General features: G+C 45.9%; 1 protein-coding gene across 1 annotated transcript in view; it reads left to right on the top strand.

Moving 5' to 3' along the window:
• The window catches only part of LOC110303781 (uncharacterized), a 158,430-nt gene that overhangs the window by 70,635 nt on the left and 71,510 nt on the right, over window positions 1–16,285 (top strand). The window contains exons 22-27 of the mRNA XM_085843328.1: window positions 1,703–1,796; window positions 2,638–2,781; window positions 8,822–8,973; window positions 9,909–10,020; window positions 11,449–11,498; window positions 11,854–12,030. Coding sequence (XP_085699454.1) covers window positions 1,703–1,796; window positions 2,638–2,781; window positions 8,822–8,973; window positions 9,909–10,020; window positions 11,449–11,498; window positions 11,854–12,030 — 729 coding nt within the window. The remainder of the gene's footprint in view (window positions 1–1,702; window positions 1,797–2,637; window positions 2,782–8,821; window positions 8,974–9,908; window positions 10,021–11,448; window positions 11,499–11,853; window positions 12,031–16,285) is intronic.

Below are 16,285 nucleotides of genomic sequence, written 5' to 3'. Positions count from 1 at the left end.
TTTCCAGACAGATGCAATCACTTTGTTACAGCTATGGCTAGGGCTAATGCATCCCTTCTCTCCCGCAGCCAGTATGGGGAGGGTCAGCTTCTCCTGTCCTCACTTCTTTCCTTCTGAGCCATGTCTGTCCTTCCTCCCAGGGTCCCACCTCTGCCCCCGGAGAGTCCCAGTCCTGGCTCCACCCCTAGGAAGGCAAAGGTGACTCCACAGAGGAGAAGCCCTTGCACTACTAGTATAGTTCAAGATTTGACTCAGACATGCAGCCAGGCTGCTGGATTTCCTGGGGCATGGCTGTAATGAGAGAAATTTGTAGCAGGATACTATGGTGGTTTCTTGGCATTGTGAAAATGAGGGCTGAATTCAGCTTTAATGGGTGGAACAAGGTCGCCGTCCTACATGTGCCTTATGTTATTTAGCAGTATTTTTGATGTCTACTGGAGAGACACCAGCGGGCAGCCACTGTCCTCCTTCCTCCTCTCCCTCCTCCTCCTCCTCCTCTCCTCTTCTCCACTTTTTCCTCCTCCTCTTCTTCCTCTTTTTCCTTCTTTTTATTCTCCTTCTCCTCCTCTTCCTCCTCCTCTCCTTTTCTCCTTTTTCCTCCTTTTCCTCTTCTTCCTCTTTTTCCTTCTCCTCTTTATTCTCCTTCTCCTCCTCTTCCTCCTTCTCCTCTCCAGCCTCCTCCCTTTCCTCCTCCTCTTCCTCCCCTCTCTTCTCTTCCTCAACCTCCCCACCCCTTTGTTTGTTTCTGACAATTGAAGATGCCTCCTGATGTTGCCAAATAGTTCCTTGGGGGCAAATTTCTCTGGCCCTATTTCACCTCGCTGCTAAAACAAAGATGACCATTCCAGGGCAGAAAGCATGGGACTTTCTCAAGTGAGGCCAGGTGTCCAACCGCCACTGGGAGCCAGCTGTACTCAAGGCTTTTGTAGAGCTGGTTTTCTACAGAAAAGAGGGCTGGACTCCACCTCTTGGCACAAGCTGCCCGAAAGCTCTGTGGTCTGGTTCAGTGGTGACAGGGCCTCCTTGTGAGGTCCAGTTATGCTCCAAGTCAAGGGGAGCCTTCTGGAAGGGGGATTTGTGTATTTAGAGAGCATGCATCTTGACTTCATTGTATGTATGGTAACTTCCTAAAGTTGTCACTCTGGAGAGACAGTGTGAAGGCAGCATGCAGGCCACACGACTTACAGGACAGGACTTACACTTTATAAAGCACATTTGTACATACGCATTTCACAGTCATCCTAATCCCACACTAGCTAACAGTCCAGTCGTGGACGAGAAAACAAAGACTGATAAATACAACAAAGGGCTCTGCCGCAATGCAGGAACATGGCATAGAGAACAGCTTAGGTAGCTGCTGGAGCATGGAGAGCAAGAAGTAGATGCCATTTAGGGGTACTCAAAAGAGGGGGTTAGTGGGGGATCCTGAACAGGTGTGGTCAAGAGAGTAAGAAGAAAAAGGGATGATGAAGAGAAAAGAACTTTCAGAAGTATGGAGCGGTTATCACAACCAAGTCCAGTGAGAACCGGAAAGACCCCAGAGCCTTCCGGCTTGGGGTTGAATATGGTTCTCTGAAAAGCTTGCTCTTACCATTGGCATCCCAGATCCAGTCGGCTGCTGTCCCTCGAGGTGCGCCATCAGAGGCGTATTCCCTGACAGGCGGTGTGTCAGGACCGGACAGTTCCACTTTTCTTCTTACAGATACTGCCCCACCTCCCTGGTCCTAGCCATCTCTGAGCTGGATGACAACCAAATTGGCAAATTCAGTTTTCACACAAAAGAAGCCATCCTCAAGGTAACGGCTCTGTGGGTTTTGTTTTTTTTTTAAAGAAAGATTTTAAATTTTAAAGAAAATTGAAAAAGAAACTAAACTAAAACAAATCAACTTATTCTTGTGTTCTTAAAAAAAATATATTCATACAAATTGGCTTCCATCAGTAAGAAAAGCTTTCCCCAAGCTCCACCTAGCATTGTGTCTGCAATTCCAGCGTTGGGGATGGAGGGAGGAGGATTGGGAGTTCAAGGCCAGCCTTAGCTACATAGTGAGTTTGAATTTGAGGCTAGCCTGGCCTACATGTCTCAAACAAGAGAAAAGCCTTCCTTTGTTACTAATAATGCTGGCCTTGTATGGGCCTGGCTTGAGCCACAGGACTGCAGCCCCCATGTCATAAATTCTGTTACGGATGAAAAGACAGGGTACACAGCAAGCTTAGCTTCTTAAAGTGTACAGTTGCTATTGGAGCTTTTGGCACAGTTTTTAGAACCCTATGCCATTTTTCTCCTTTTGCCTTGAACTTTTTTGCTTGTATATAGGTAGATATTTTGTTTGATGGCTTTTAAGAACCTGCTTCTGAGTCTGTGTGGTCCATCAGAGCCCTTCCCTGACCACAGGGGGATTGCATGGTGTCCACCTACACAGTAGGTCAGACTCACAGGCTCCCTGCCTGGGGAAGAGTGGGTTCAACCTGGCAGTTGAGCAACAAGAAGCCCAATGTATCGTGCAGTTCAAGTCCTGGGTGTCTCGATGGTTTCACTAATCGATGAGCTCCGCCATCTTCACTAATCGATGAGCTCGGCCATCAGCTGCTCCTCCCTCTGGAAGTGATCTCTTTGTAATTCACCTTCTCTTCCCACAGCTCTTCGTCCATTCAGGAGTGGAGAATATGCAAATGACCCTTGCATGCCAAACTGCTCAGAGAAATGCTTTGATGGTGGCCACTCAACAGGCGTTCTTTTACCACATTCCGGGAGCGGGAGCAGGCAGCCTTGTTGATCTCAAGGTCAGCCTATAGGATGGAGACGCCAGAGCATGCTGCCCCTGCCAGCTGCTAATGCCAGGCTGCTCACTGTTCCTCCTCTTCCCTCTCCTTTCCTCCCGTTTCTCTTCCTCTTTCCTCCCCCTTCTCCCTCCCTCTTTCCCCTTCCTTCTTTCTCCACTTGCTCTCTGCTTTCTATCACCTTTTGTTTCTTGTCTGTGTAGGGAAAACATGCAGTTTCTCATAGTGTACACTCAAAACACAGACTACTTTGTGACTCCAAAAGCCATGGAGGTTTCTCCCCAACAGCAAGCAAGCAAGCAATATATTCTGCAGGAGACGCCATCTTGTCTTCTCACATTCAATTATGACAGCATGCACCTGCAGCGTGTCGCATCTCACAGACGAAGCGGCTTTGGTACCAACACTGCTCCCATCTCAGATCTGGTCTAGGCCTCTGGAACTTCTGATTGGACGGCTACAAATTGGAGCTCCTAGGTCTTCCTTAGGCTACGTACTATAGTTCTCACAGGATGGAGAGAGACATCTTCTACAGTTTATTTTAAAAGGATGCTTAAAAGGATATAAATAAGCAACCAGATGAAGAGATGTATGGGCAGTCTGAAGGGCCCTGACTTCGTGGGGTACTGTCCCCATAGTGTTGGGGTGTGTGATCCCTATGCCATGTGGATGGATTCTCAGTCGCTTTCTTGCAAGCCTCTGCATGGCCAACTGTTCTGAGACTCTGCTAACTCTGCCCTTTGGAAAGACGTCATCGCAGGGGCCTGAAGGATCATGTGACCTACACAGAGACTGGATGAGAATGTGAAAAGCAACCATAATGCCTGTCCTAGGGGTTCCGTGAGAACCTGATTAGGGGGAGAGCCTTCCTCAGATCTTGTCTTCTCAAAGGACAGAATTCAGCCAAAGGACATAGATAATTTAAGCAGAGGTCTATTGAGCAAAACCAAGCAAAGGATGATTCATTCCGTCTAGAGATAAGGTTGGGCTCACCTGAAAAGTGGGGGTTATTGGGGTGTGGCAGTGAGTGGTGTTTAGCAGCCCACTGTTTCGACTTTTGAGAAGGTTTAATGACTATGAGGGGGTCAGCACGTTGGCAGACCCCATCTCTCTTTTAGGCTATTTCTTCCTATGATCATCTTGAAAAGTCCTTGAAAAGGGGACACCAAAAGTCACAGTACCAGTAAGTTTTTAGTGAAGCTGGGGCTTTTTGATGATACAGACCCTGACTTAGCACACATGTGGCAGCTAAGAAGGTATCCCAAAACCTGTTTCTGATATAGTGGAGAGGGTTTGAGTATAGCTTCAAGGATATTTGTGCATTTATTTATTCATTCATTCATTCATTCATTCATTTACTTTGCATCCCCCCTACCCTGGCACAGAAGTCACGGCAGGGCTATGTGCACCCTCTCCTGAGGCCAGACAAGGTGGCCCAGTTGGGGGAATAGACGCATACACAGGCAACAGGATCAGGGACAGCCCTCACTTCAATTGTTAGGGGACCCACATGAAGACCAAGCTGCACTTCTGCTACATTCATTCAGAGGGCTTAGGTCAAGCCCATGTGTGCCCTGTGGTTGATGGTTCAGTCTCTGGGAGCCCACAAAGATCTAGATTAGTTGACTCTGTTGGTCTTCTGTGGCGTCCCTGTCCTCTTCAGGTCCCTCAGTCCTTCCATAAAACTCTCCAAGCCCCATCTAATGTTTGGCTGTAGATATTTTATCACAAAGGGGCGTTGTGACCCTCGGGAGACACAGACATGAGACACATGTGTCCTAGATCCTAAGACACAGACATGAGCTGTGTCCTAGATCCTAAGTGTGTAACTTTTGCTCTAATCTGACTAAGAGACAGCTGCTGGATTTTGGTTACGTCATATCAAATTTCTTGCCTACGCAGTCTCCAGAAGATGCCTACAAGGCATAGGCTCATTACCCTGTCCTGAGAGCCTAGGGCAAAATTACTTCTGCAAAGGAGTTTTACCTCCTATTGAGAGGGAAATCAGTATATTTAAGATTAGGGTTTCTTTGACCTCTGCAGAAAGAAATTTCAGTTTCCAAGGCCCACCTCTGGGCAGAGAAACTGGGCAGGTGAAAGGCCCCTGGAAGACCAAGGTGGGAGGGTGAGGCCTCCAATTTTGCCTGCTATTGAGGCTTAAGTTCCTCAGGGTTATTCTAGCCACTTAGGCAATAACAAGGCCTTGGGAGTTTTGACTCAAGAACCCCAGGCAATGCAAAAATACATGTATTAAATATCCCATTTCCTTGTTTCCCTTCCTCCTTGCTCCCCTTACAGGAGTGGTGATGTGCTTTGTATAGTACTCTGAATACAAACTGGCTAGACTCATCTAGGATAAAATACCCCAGTTTCTAACCCTTCCCATTTGTTGATTAAAAATTCCATTGTTTTCTTGTTTATCCTGCCTATAATTCTTTTTTTTAAATGTAAGGAGAGACATTTGATCCATATATATATATATATATATATATATATATATATATATATGTGTGTGTGTGTGTGTGTGTGTGTGTGTGTGTGTGTATACACATAAATACACACACACATATATATATATACATACACATACACACACACATATATGTGTGTATAGATAGATAGATAGATAGATAGTGACCATGCCACACCCTATGTGTAGAGATCAGAGACTAATCTGTAGGAGTCAGTGCTCTCTTCCCACCGCAGATGGGACTCAGGTCATCAGGCCTGATGGCAAAAGCCTTTACCCACTGGGCCATCTTGCTGGCCCTTGATTCCTTTTGCTACAAAACTACCACACTGGATATGCCCCTTTCCCTCATAATTTTTTGTCCTTTGCCTTTCTGTTGTAGAGATATAAGTCACAGAACATAAAATTATTCCTGTAAAGTGTTGAATTCAGGGGCTAGACCGATGGCCCAGCAGTAGAGTACTTACTACTCTGAGGAGGCCAAAAGTATGTTTGTTTGTGTGCCTGTGTGTGTGCTCATGCACACAGTTTATTTTTCTCTAAAGGATGCTACTCATCCTCCATGATTCAGCTCAATTATTGTCACAGGGAGCCCACTAAAGATGCTCACTTAGACAGAGTTTATGACATATTGAAAGTCTTCATTCCAGCTGACTAGGACTACACTCAGGTGTTAGGGGACCCAAGTATAGCTCCATGCGTTTAGACTAATGGCTCTCTGCCTGTGCATTGTGACCCCTTTGAGGAGGTCAAGTGACCATTTCACAGGGGTCATATAGCAGATATATTACATAACAGATATTTACATTATGATTCATAACAGTAGCAAAATTATAGTTATAAAATAGCAATGAAATGCTTTTACAGTTGGGGGTCACCACAACATGAGGAACTATATTAAAGGGTCACAGTAGTGGGAATTTATATTAGACCAAGGGCCTTTTAAAGGCAAAAGAACACCCACTTTTATAAGGCAAAAATATCCTGTTATGTCCCTTATCCACTGATGGAGGAGGTTTGCACAGGAAGTAGTTTACCAGAAGCTAAGGTAAGCTAGCTAAGGCACCTTGACCCCCTAGAATGGAGTTGGGTAACTCCCCATAGGGTCCTCTATCAAGGAGATCAAAATCTAGTTAAACATGATGTGGCCTCGGGAAGAGTACAGGATGGAGGCCCCTCAGCAATGTCTGGCCCCGTCACGTTACATCTTCTGGAAAACATGCAGCCCTCTTTGAACTTTACTAAAGTGAATTTTATGATTGCTTGTTCATAAGATGCATGTACGGATAGATTTATGAATCTTTTACAACTGTGGGACAGGAAAGGGTCTGATAGCAAAATCAAGAGATGGATTGAGGGAGGAAGAGAATGAAGAGAGAAGACAGAAGCACACGGCCGCTGAAGGAAAGGAATCAGTGAGCCCCCAACAGCACAGCCTGGCAAAGAAAGGGTGAAAAGATGTTCAACGCCAGTAATCATCAGAGAAAAATACCTTAGGACGGTTAAAATGTAAAAGGCTGACCTCCTCCAGTGCTGGCAAGGGAGGTCTGGAACCTTTGTATACTGCTGACTAGACTGTAAAATGGTGCAACCACTTGGGACATGATTCAGCCCTTTCTTTTTTTTTTTGGTTTTTCGAGACAGGGTTTCTCTTTATAGCTCTGGCTGTCCTGGAGCTCACTTTGTAGACCAGGCTGGCCTCGAACTCAGAAATCCACCTGCCTCTGCCCCCCGAGTGCTGGGATTAAAGGCGTGCGCCACCACGCCCGGCTGATTCAGCCCTTTCTTAAGAGGTTAAGCATGTGCCTACCATATGAGCCGAGCACTCAACATCTAGGTGTTTGTTTAACCAAGAGAAATGAACACGCATAGCCTTACAAAAATGTGTGCCTGTGAATGTCCATAGAAGTTATATTCATGACAATCAAGAGGTGGAAAGAAATCCAAGAGTCCTCCAGTAGGTGAATACATAAATACATGCTGGCATTATCTATACAATGAAATACTACATAATAGTACCAATAAACAAATGACTGACACCCACAGCAGTACAGGTGATGCCACATAAAAGGACCAGACTCTGCACAAATCTGTGTAAACTCTAGGTGATCCGTCCTAGCCTGTAACTGCCCAAACCAGAGGAGTGTGGAGGATGGAGCATAGGGAGAGAAGAATGGGTGTGGGCGTTGTACCGTTGTTAGCCCAGCAGTGATGGTTTCTTACTGGAGAGCACACCACATACACGTCAGGACTTACCTAGCCAATACTTTAAAAAATGCTTAGTACAGAAAGTTACTAGTGTAAAATGGAGAGCTGAATTCTATAGCTCTGAATGAAGAGGGGTAAAGCAGATGGGGACAGATTGAAATGAAGATGTTTGATGCTCAGTTTCCCTGGTAACTCCACTCACTGGGTTGGAGTTTAAAAGACATGGACCGAATGAGACTGTCTCAAAAAACCACCACCAGCAAAAAAGTAGATTAGAATTAAGCTTGAAACTTAAAAATATAGTAGGATGAAGGGTTAGAAAGAAATGTGGATACTCTTGCAGGAAGGGCATAAAGAGGGAAGTGTCTGGGCATAGGGTGACGGTGGGAACGGTCACAGCTGCCGTTGCAGATGAGGAATCCTGTGAATGCCGAGTGGTGGTGTCAGCTCCCAGCTGGCAGGAAGCCGGATAATGGCGACACACAGGCCAAGAGTCTCTTCCCACCCTCCTAAACTGGCCAGGAAACAGGTTCTAGAAGATAAGGGAAAACAGATAGGACCCAAAGGTGAGGCTTGGACTCAGAGCCTTTGTTTTCATCCCTCCCAGCATCATATGGCCTGGTAAGATGACCCCTGTCCTGACTTCTGTTTCCTGCAGCCTAGGATGCCCTAGGGGTCTTAGTGGGGGTGCTGTTGGGAACTTTAGATTTTTTTCCCCATTTCCAAGATTTTCTTCCTTTTGGCCTCATCCACCTTACATAATTTTAACATGCCAAGTCCTTGGCTGTGGCGTTGAAGGATGACTTTCCCTTTGAAGGCTTAGCCTTTCTCTTTCAGTTCGTAGTTGATGAAACATCAAAGACTTGCATCCACCATCTCCATAGTGAACCGTGCTGGAACAGTAGCAGATAATGATTTTGCATTTCCTTCTCTGGCCCGCCCTCACCCCACTGTCCCTTCTTTATCATTACATTGCCAAAGAAGACATACATAACCCAGATAGGCTTGGCTATTCTTGAGGGAATTGTCCAGATCTTTGCGATCCATCTTCCAGATCTGTGCAGTCCATTACCAGTTCTTTAGGTGCGAATTCCAATCAACTACTTTGTAGCATGGCAACTGTTTCTCAGAGCACTTTACATAACTGGAACTATTCAGGAAATAGCCCTACGTTGAGCCTTACCCCTACTGTGTGCAAAGTGTTGTCTCTCTTCCCATCCCCATCCCCTTCTCTTCCCCCTTTCTATCACTTCTCTCCAGTCTCCTCCTCCCATCCACATATGCTTGGGGTCTGCTGTGGACCAGCAGTACTACAGGACGTATACATCCAACACACTGAACTCATGTTGGTTTCAAATGGTTTAGGAAACAAGTTCAGACCCGAGACATCATGGTGGGATGAGTCCAAGCAGAAGGGATTCCAGAACTACGAATGGCAAAGAGTGTTTGCTGCTAACCCCGACTTTGAAAACCCCAGACACCTTTACTCATTCTTCAGGATTTAAGACTTCTAAGAGGTACTGAATCTAGGGGGAAGAGATTCGACTCAATCAAAAACAGAGTGTGTATTTTATTTTATTTTTTAAGATCTCATATGAAGACACTATGAACACTCACTCCTTCAGCTATGATCCAGTCTCAGATGACGTCAGCACATCCTGATTGTGGTTCTTCCCTGCCCTACCTCTTTCTCTTCAATGCCTTTCTTCTCTTCACTTCCTGTTTCTTTCTCTGTAGGTCTTGTCATGCTCCCCCTCACAAGCTGGGAGGGAAATGGGCCACTCTAGATTTTCTGTAACTGCGTAAGACTGAGAAGCGTGGAACTGCTCTCACGATATTTCAAAGATTTTACTGTTGACCAGAATAACAGGAGGATGAGTTCTCTGAGATTCATGGTATCCACCAAGGGTGCACTACTGTGCCTTCATCTTTTTTCACCGTAATGGAGAAAGACAGAGACATATTCTCTAATAGTTATGACCATATGTGGTCATAACTATTCTTTTGTTGAGAGACAAGGGTATCTAATTAATTTGGTAGATATGGAATGAAAAATGACAGCAGACAAAAAAACCTTCTATTCGAGATACTGCTAATGGGATCATGGTTGGAAGCCAGGAATCTTCAGACCGTATTTCCAGTGCGGATGGAAGATTTAAGAACAGTGTCTAGTTAAAAGGACCCTGCAGTTCAGGTATCTCTAACTAAGGCAGAGGTCACATTGCCCCAGGCTTTGATGTCTTGGGAGGGACTGCTAACACAGGCTTTAGATACAATGGGGTCTTGAAAGGAGTGCAGTGGCAGGTGAGTCACCAGATGCACTTAAGAAAGCGGTCACTGTGGAGACAGTGGATCAGCCTGACCTCTTGCCGCAGCACTCAGCCTGAGTTATCAAGAGCTGCTGGTCCTGCCTGCCATGGCCACAGCTCAGCTCTCTGCTTTTGTTTGTCAGGGCTCCAGAGGCCTTTGTGTCCATTCAACTAGAAAAGGCTGGTCTGCGGGACCTGACGCTGAACACATTCCTGCACAGGAAGCAGACAATGATGGATCAGATAAAGAGCCCTGTGAGTGTGAAAGAGGAAAGGCTTCCTGAAGCTCTCCTTTACGTGTGTGTGTGTGTGTGTGTGTGTGTGTGTGTGTGTGTGCGTGTGTGTGTATAACGTGTATATATATGTGCAAATTTGGCATCTGTTACTTTAAATCATTCAGACAGAGTGATTGAAAACATACTGCACAGAGCTGGAAATGAAACCCCGGCAGGATAGAATCTATAGATTTGTAGTTTCTTCAGAAACTACAGCTGTGTTTAAGGAATGCATGTTTTTCAGTAGCCAGGTTCGGTTTGGTTCGGTTCAGTTTGGTTTGGTTTGGTTTGGTAGGTTGGTTGGTTTTTGTTTTGTCTTGTCACTTTCTAAAAGGACTCATCTGAGTACCTGTGCCAGGAGATTTGCTACTTTTGAGCAGTAGGTGGCTTGGGCAAGGTAGGCAGACGGTCACCTGTTAGCTTTGTTTATCAGAAGCCATTGTTGCATCCTCTTTGAGGTTTTTGGGGGGTTTGTTTGTTTTTGAATATTAGTAAAATCATTTGAAAAATAGTATGAAACTCAAACCTTTAATCATTTGAGATTCATTCCCAATGTTGTCAGCAGTGTTTCATTATCCATTACATGTTGGTAATGTCCAGCTCTCTGGAAGGAGATGGGAGGTTTATTTTCTCTAGACTTTGTCCCTCCCTATGACGGGAAAGGAAAGACTAATGTAGGCAGTAAGAGCAGTCAGACACATTGTTTACTGGCAATTCTCAAAAAAACCAGTGACTCTGTGGAATGTATAAGCCCCTAACAGGTCTCCAGGATTACCAACAACTAGACCAGAAAGAAGTCAGGCTACATTCCATCAGGGTTGTCTGCTCTGGGATTTTAGCCTATGGCAAGTTAACAAGTCAGACCCTTACCATTCCATGGCTGCCAATGTTTGTATCTATTCCATGGATATATCCATTCTATGTATCCAGAGTATCCATTCCATGGATGCCTGAGGTCAAAAACAACTTCCTTAGAGCAGAGCAGACAACACAAATGCCATGTTTCTGTCAGTTCCCCTGGCCTCCCAAGTGCTACAGAGACAGTGTGGAAGAGCTACCAAGCACCCTGTGGGACCCACAGTCAGAAACTGCAAAGCTGGGTGGGGCACCTCTTTAATTAGCAAAGCTGCCCCTTTTCCTAGAGAGAAAGAGACTCAACCTCATCCCTGAGGGTTGCTGTCATCACCCACAACCCTGAGAATGGCTCAGATGGAAACTGAGCAGGGCCTGGTGTTTTTGGAGTGCTCAGCAAGATAGGAGCAAGTAAAAGAGACACCCAAGAGTCTCCCTACACATCTGCCCTCAGAAGGAACATCTCGGCTTCAGAGCTGCTCCCTACTTGAACTTGACCATACATTCATTTGAAAGCTGGCTTTCTATAGGTCTATTTTTTCTCTTTTATTGACAGGATGACGTTGAAAAAGTGAAGAAGGAACTAATAGTTGAATATTGCCAAAAGTGAGTAGCGTCTCTCTGACAGGGTAGACTTACTTGCCAACAGCAGTGTCACCTAGAACCCCACACCTGGAGTCTGGTGGTTTGTATGTAAATAATCCACAGTGCTGCTGGAGGGAGAGATGCACAGGAAACTCGCATGCAGGCGAGCATCAGAAGTAGGCGAGCATCAGAAGTACGGTGCTTTGAAGACTCCGGTGCTTCTGCCTTCAGGCAATGCCAGCCTTACCAAGCTGGCCATGCTTTCTCAGCAAGGGTATTCTGTTCTCCTTGAAAAGCCCCCCAGGGAAGCAGACACTGGATCTTCTCTTAAAGCCAGACGATTCTTCAGGCTACCGTCTCTTCTTCCAACCTTCAGGTTGAACCGCCGCATGTCTCATTATTCCCTTCGGGGTCAGATCATGGCCTACTGCAATAGCCTGAGAGTTCTGCTAGATGACTTTCCTACCATCAGAGACACCTTCTTCATGGTGGAACAGCCAAATGAAAAGAAGGGATTGAAGGACTCCAGTGGGGAACTCAAGGCAGACTCCAGGTACATAAGCCTGCTGGCCCTTGCTATCCCACCACGTAGGCCTGCTGTCTCCCAGAGAGGAGCATTAAGTACAGCACACAGGGATGCACACTATTAGGAAGTTGTGGAGCCTCCCAGAGGTGGGCTCTAGGGGGAGGCTTATAGATCATGGAAGGGGATGTGGGGGTGCTGGTTTCTTCTTCATTGCAATCCACCCCTCCCCCCTTCCCCCTCCCCCCTCCTTTATTTTTCACAGGGTGAGCTGTCGTGCTGGGTGCTATAGCCATGACACAAGGCCTCACCTAAAACCCCCAGGCCAAACAATTATTTCTAAAACTTCAAAACACTGAAGCACAATAAGCATTCTCTCATTATAACTAGGTTCTTTTTTAGGTGTTTGTTACAGTAGCAGAAAGCTGACCTTCTGGCTTTCTTGCCCTTGACTGACTTTCTGGCTCAGAAGGTCAAAAGAAAACATCAGTGCTCCTTTGTTTATGGGATGGGTGGCTGAGTTTTCCTTCAGTGAGGTTTTGTTTTCTCCTGGGAAGGCCAGAGTCTCATCAGGCATAGGCCTTTGTACAAGCTAACATCTAAAATAAGTACGCAAATAAGGGTGCTTGGTTTTTAACTGTCTCCTAGCGTCCAGTATTCCACTCAGTGGAGAAGAACTATTCAGAAGGAAATAATAATTAACCAGTGCTGTGAGTAAATCTGCGGCCTGATTCTCTCTGGTAGGATACCCAGAGATAGACCGAAAAGACCAGCGCCATCTTCATACTTCCTCATCACGGCGTGTAGATTTCCAAGTGTTCTTAACCCAGCCTCCCTAGGCTCCCAGCCTGGATGGGGCCTTAGCTTACCTGTACAGTCACCAACCACAATGCCTTGATCGTGGAAAACAGGGAACGTGTGCTATAGGTTACACAGTTTCTAGGAAGCTTACTCCCTGTATTGTGTGGAGTTTGAGTAGCAGTAATATTTATAATATGATCACTAATGACACAGATGAAAGGCATTGGAAGATGGCCTGCTTCAGACCGTGCATTGTTCATTCATTCATTCATGTACATCAGCCATCATTCGTTCAGGGCTTGCTTAAGTCCCAGGCGTTTTGTACCACGCATTAGGAACAAAGGCAAACAATTCACTGGTTCAGGAGGAAAGCCCAGTTATCAACCAACTTCAGAGAGAAGATGTTCGAGGTGCTTCCTGGGGTCTTTGACAGTGCAGAGGAGGAGATGTTTAGCTCCACCTCAGTGCCTCAGAGTGGACTGCAAACAAACAAGTAATGGGAAAGTGGACTTCACCACAAAAAAAAAAAAAAAAAAAAAAAAAAACAAGACCAACAGAAATGGAATAGCAGTGGAGGTCAGAGGGTGAATGGAGGTGAAGTTTCTTCATCCCCCAACTGAGTGACGGGTCCATCTTGCCTTGGTGTTTACAAGTTGCTCCCTGTAGGTTCTCCTGTGGAAGGCTTTGCTGGACACCTGCAGGCCAGGGAGGTTACAAGGCATTCATCTTTCATGAGAAATGTCCCAAGCCAACCCGCCAATCCTTTAAGACTCCTTCAGTCTCTTCAGCTTATGACACTCTAGACACATTGGCCAATCCACATTTGCCATCAGCCTTTAGAAATTCTATCCAAACCAGGCGTGGTGACGCACGCCTTTAATCCCAGCACTCGGGAGGCAGAGGCAGGCGGATTTCTGAGTTCGAGGCCAGCCTGGTCTACAGAGTGAGTTCCAGGACAGCTAAGGCTACACAGAGAAACCCTGCCTCGAAAAACCAAAAAAAAAAAAAAAAAAAAAGAAAAAAGAAATTCTATCCAAAAACTTAATCATGAATGCACTACATTTTTGTGTAGGATGAAATGTGTTCTGGAACCTGTTTTGTTTCTGATGTGTTTAATTTGCAGTAACCAATGAGGAGGCAAGAATGGGAAGGGGGTAGGAATCTGTGTGCTAGCTCTGTATAGTGTTGTCTAAGGTTGACAGGAAAAGTAGCCCAGATGTCTGCTAAAGAGTGAAGGAAGCCGGCTTAGCTAGGTGGAGAGCTTGGACTCCTGAGGAGACTGTTCAGTTATGTGCAGTGTTTTCAGGACAGAGGCTTGGACAAGAAAGGTGTGATCAAAGTGAGTCCCACCCAGAACAGTGACGCGCACATATGTTGCTTCCCCACAGCCCTGCCCCCCTGCTTTCTGTACCCTCTAATATTAATGTCTTACTTTTCAAAAATTATTTATTTTATGTGTGTACATCTGTGCCCGCATGCATGTAAGTGCACCTCTTAAGCACAAGCATCCACAGAGGTCAGAGGATTCTCCTGGATTTGATTCTCCTGGAACTGGAGGTCCTGGTGGTTGTGAGCCACCATGTGGGTGCTAGGACCCAAAGCCAGGCCCTCTGCAAGAGCAGTAAGTGTTCTTAGCCAATGAATCACACTCCAGCCCCTAATATGTCTCTTTTGATACTCTTCATTTGTAGGAATTAGAGGAACTTCTCTCTTCTATGGAAGTTTGGGGAAAGTGCTTTATAAGACTTTAACTCCGAGGACTGAGTCTGTGAACTGTGAGACACGGGGCAGTAGCTTCAGGAGCGGCTTAAGTTTATATATTAAGGAGCAGGGTTCTTTTAGTTCATCTGTGGAAGTCCATGCCGCAGAACACCAACATTGGATGATTCTGGAAAGGATCCTTTCTGAGAGAGTCCCAGCACATTGGAGTTGGGTGTCTGAAGGAGAAATCGTGTCAAACATGAGCAAAGCATAGCTGCGTATGGCGACACACTTGGGACTTGGGGACAGGAGAAGCAGGGCGTCATCCTTGGCCACACAGAAAATTTAACACTGGCCTGGACTATAAGACTATCTCAACATAACCTCACTTCTGATCAAATAAAATAAATAATTTTGGAGGTCAGGAAGACAGAGAGACACTGGAATCTGACAGTCCATTCCAAGAGCACACCAACTACTGACCTATAGACAAGCCCATAGGTTTTATGCCTAAAAAAGTCTCACTACCATCCAGTAACTCCCCCATTGGAGACCAGTCATTTCCATTCATGAACTTCTTTCAGAGAAACATACTGAAAGTCAGCCCAAGACATGGCATTCAGCCAAACAAAGGTGCAGTGGAGATCCAGAGTCTGGGAAGGAGACTCTCTGGATTTCACCCAGTGTGGTCATGTGACCCCAAGGTCTTGGGAAAATCCCTTATCTTCCACCTCTGAACCTCACCCTCTCCTGAGGACGGGCAAGCAGTTCTCTGAGGCCAAGCATGCGATAGTTCTCTATGCTTAGATAGCAAGAGCAAGGCCACAAGAAGCAGGCTTGCTGAGGAAGTACTGTGTGCAAAGAGAGGCCATTTCCATGACTGCCTGTGAAAGGTTAGCTGGGAACCAGCATAGGCGTGCATAGAGAGAGGAGAGGAGGTGTTGAGCACCAAGGGGCAGGGAAAGAGGATCCTTGTTTCAGCCATAAGATAAGAGGCTAGGCTATGCTGAAGATCAGACATAACCTTTGGGACTGGAGAGATGGCTCAGCGGGTAAAAGCACTGCTCTTCTGAAGGTCCTGAGTTCAAATCTCAGCAACTACATGGTGGCTCACAGCCGCCCATAATGAGATCTGACGCCCTCTTCTGGTGTGTCTGAAGACAGCTACAGTGTACTTATTTATAATAATAAATCTTTGGGCCAGAGGGAGCAGAGGTCCTAAATTCAATCCCCAACAACCACAAGAAGGCTCACAACCATCTGTACAGCTACAGTGTGCTCACATACATAAAATAAAGAAATCTTTTTTTAAAAAATAACCCTAACCTTCATTTAAAAACAACCTTTGTTTTAAATGTCAGTTCCAACAGCTTATTAGTGTTCCTGCTGAGGATTCTGAGATGTTTTGTCTATGAGAGTACAGTAATTGATTGGCCATGTCTGTCATGGTCAGAAGAGCCCCATGAGCTGTGTTAGTTTAAAATTCCAAGAGGCAACTTAATCATGTAAAGGCTCTAGTGTACTGTAGCTTAGCAGAGCCCTCCCAGAGCCGGTTCTTTGTCAGAGAGAAGCTAATGGGAACCCTCTTTCCATGAAGTCTCTTGTGGCTGCTGTTCCCTTCCTGATTCCAGAAGAGGCTGGAGTCCGAAGACCAGGATGTCTTGCAGCTGCACTTAGGGGCAGGCTGCCGGTGACAATGTTAGCTGATGTCTCACTGTGTGACAAGGAGAGTCATTGTCATTGCAAACAGCTGGGTGGGTGTGGCTTCATGGTAGGGTACAGG

The sequence above is a fragment of the Mus caroli genome, unplaced genomic scaffold, assembly GCF_978045245.1.
Source record: "Mus caroli unplaced genomic scaffold, Mus_caroli_1 scaffold_9, whole genome shotgun sequence".
Classification (NCBI taxonomy): Eukaryota; Metazoa; Chordata; class Mammalia; order Rodentia; family Muridae; genus Mus; species Mus caroli.
This window is presented reverse-complemented; position numbering and strand designations above follow the sequence as displayed.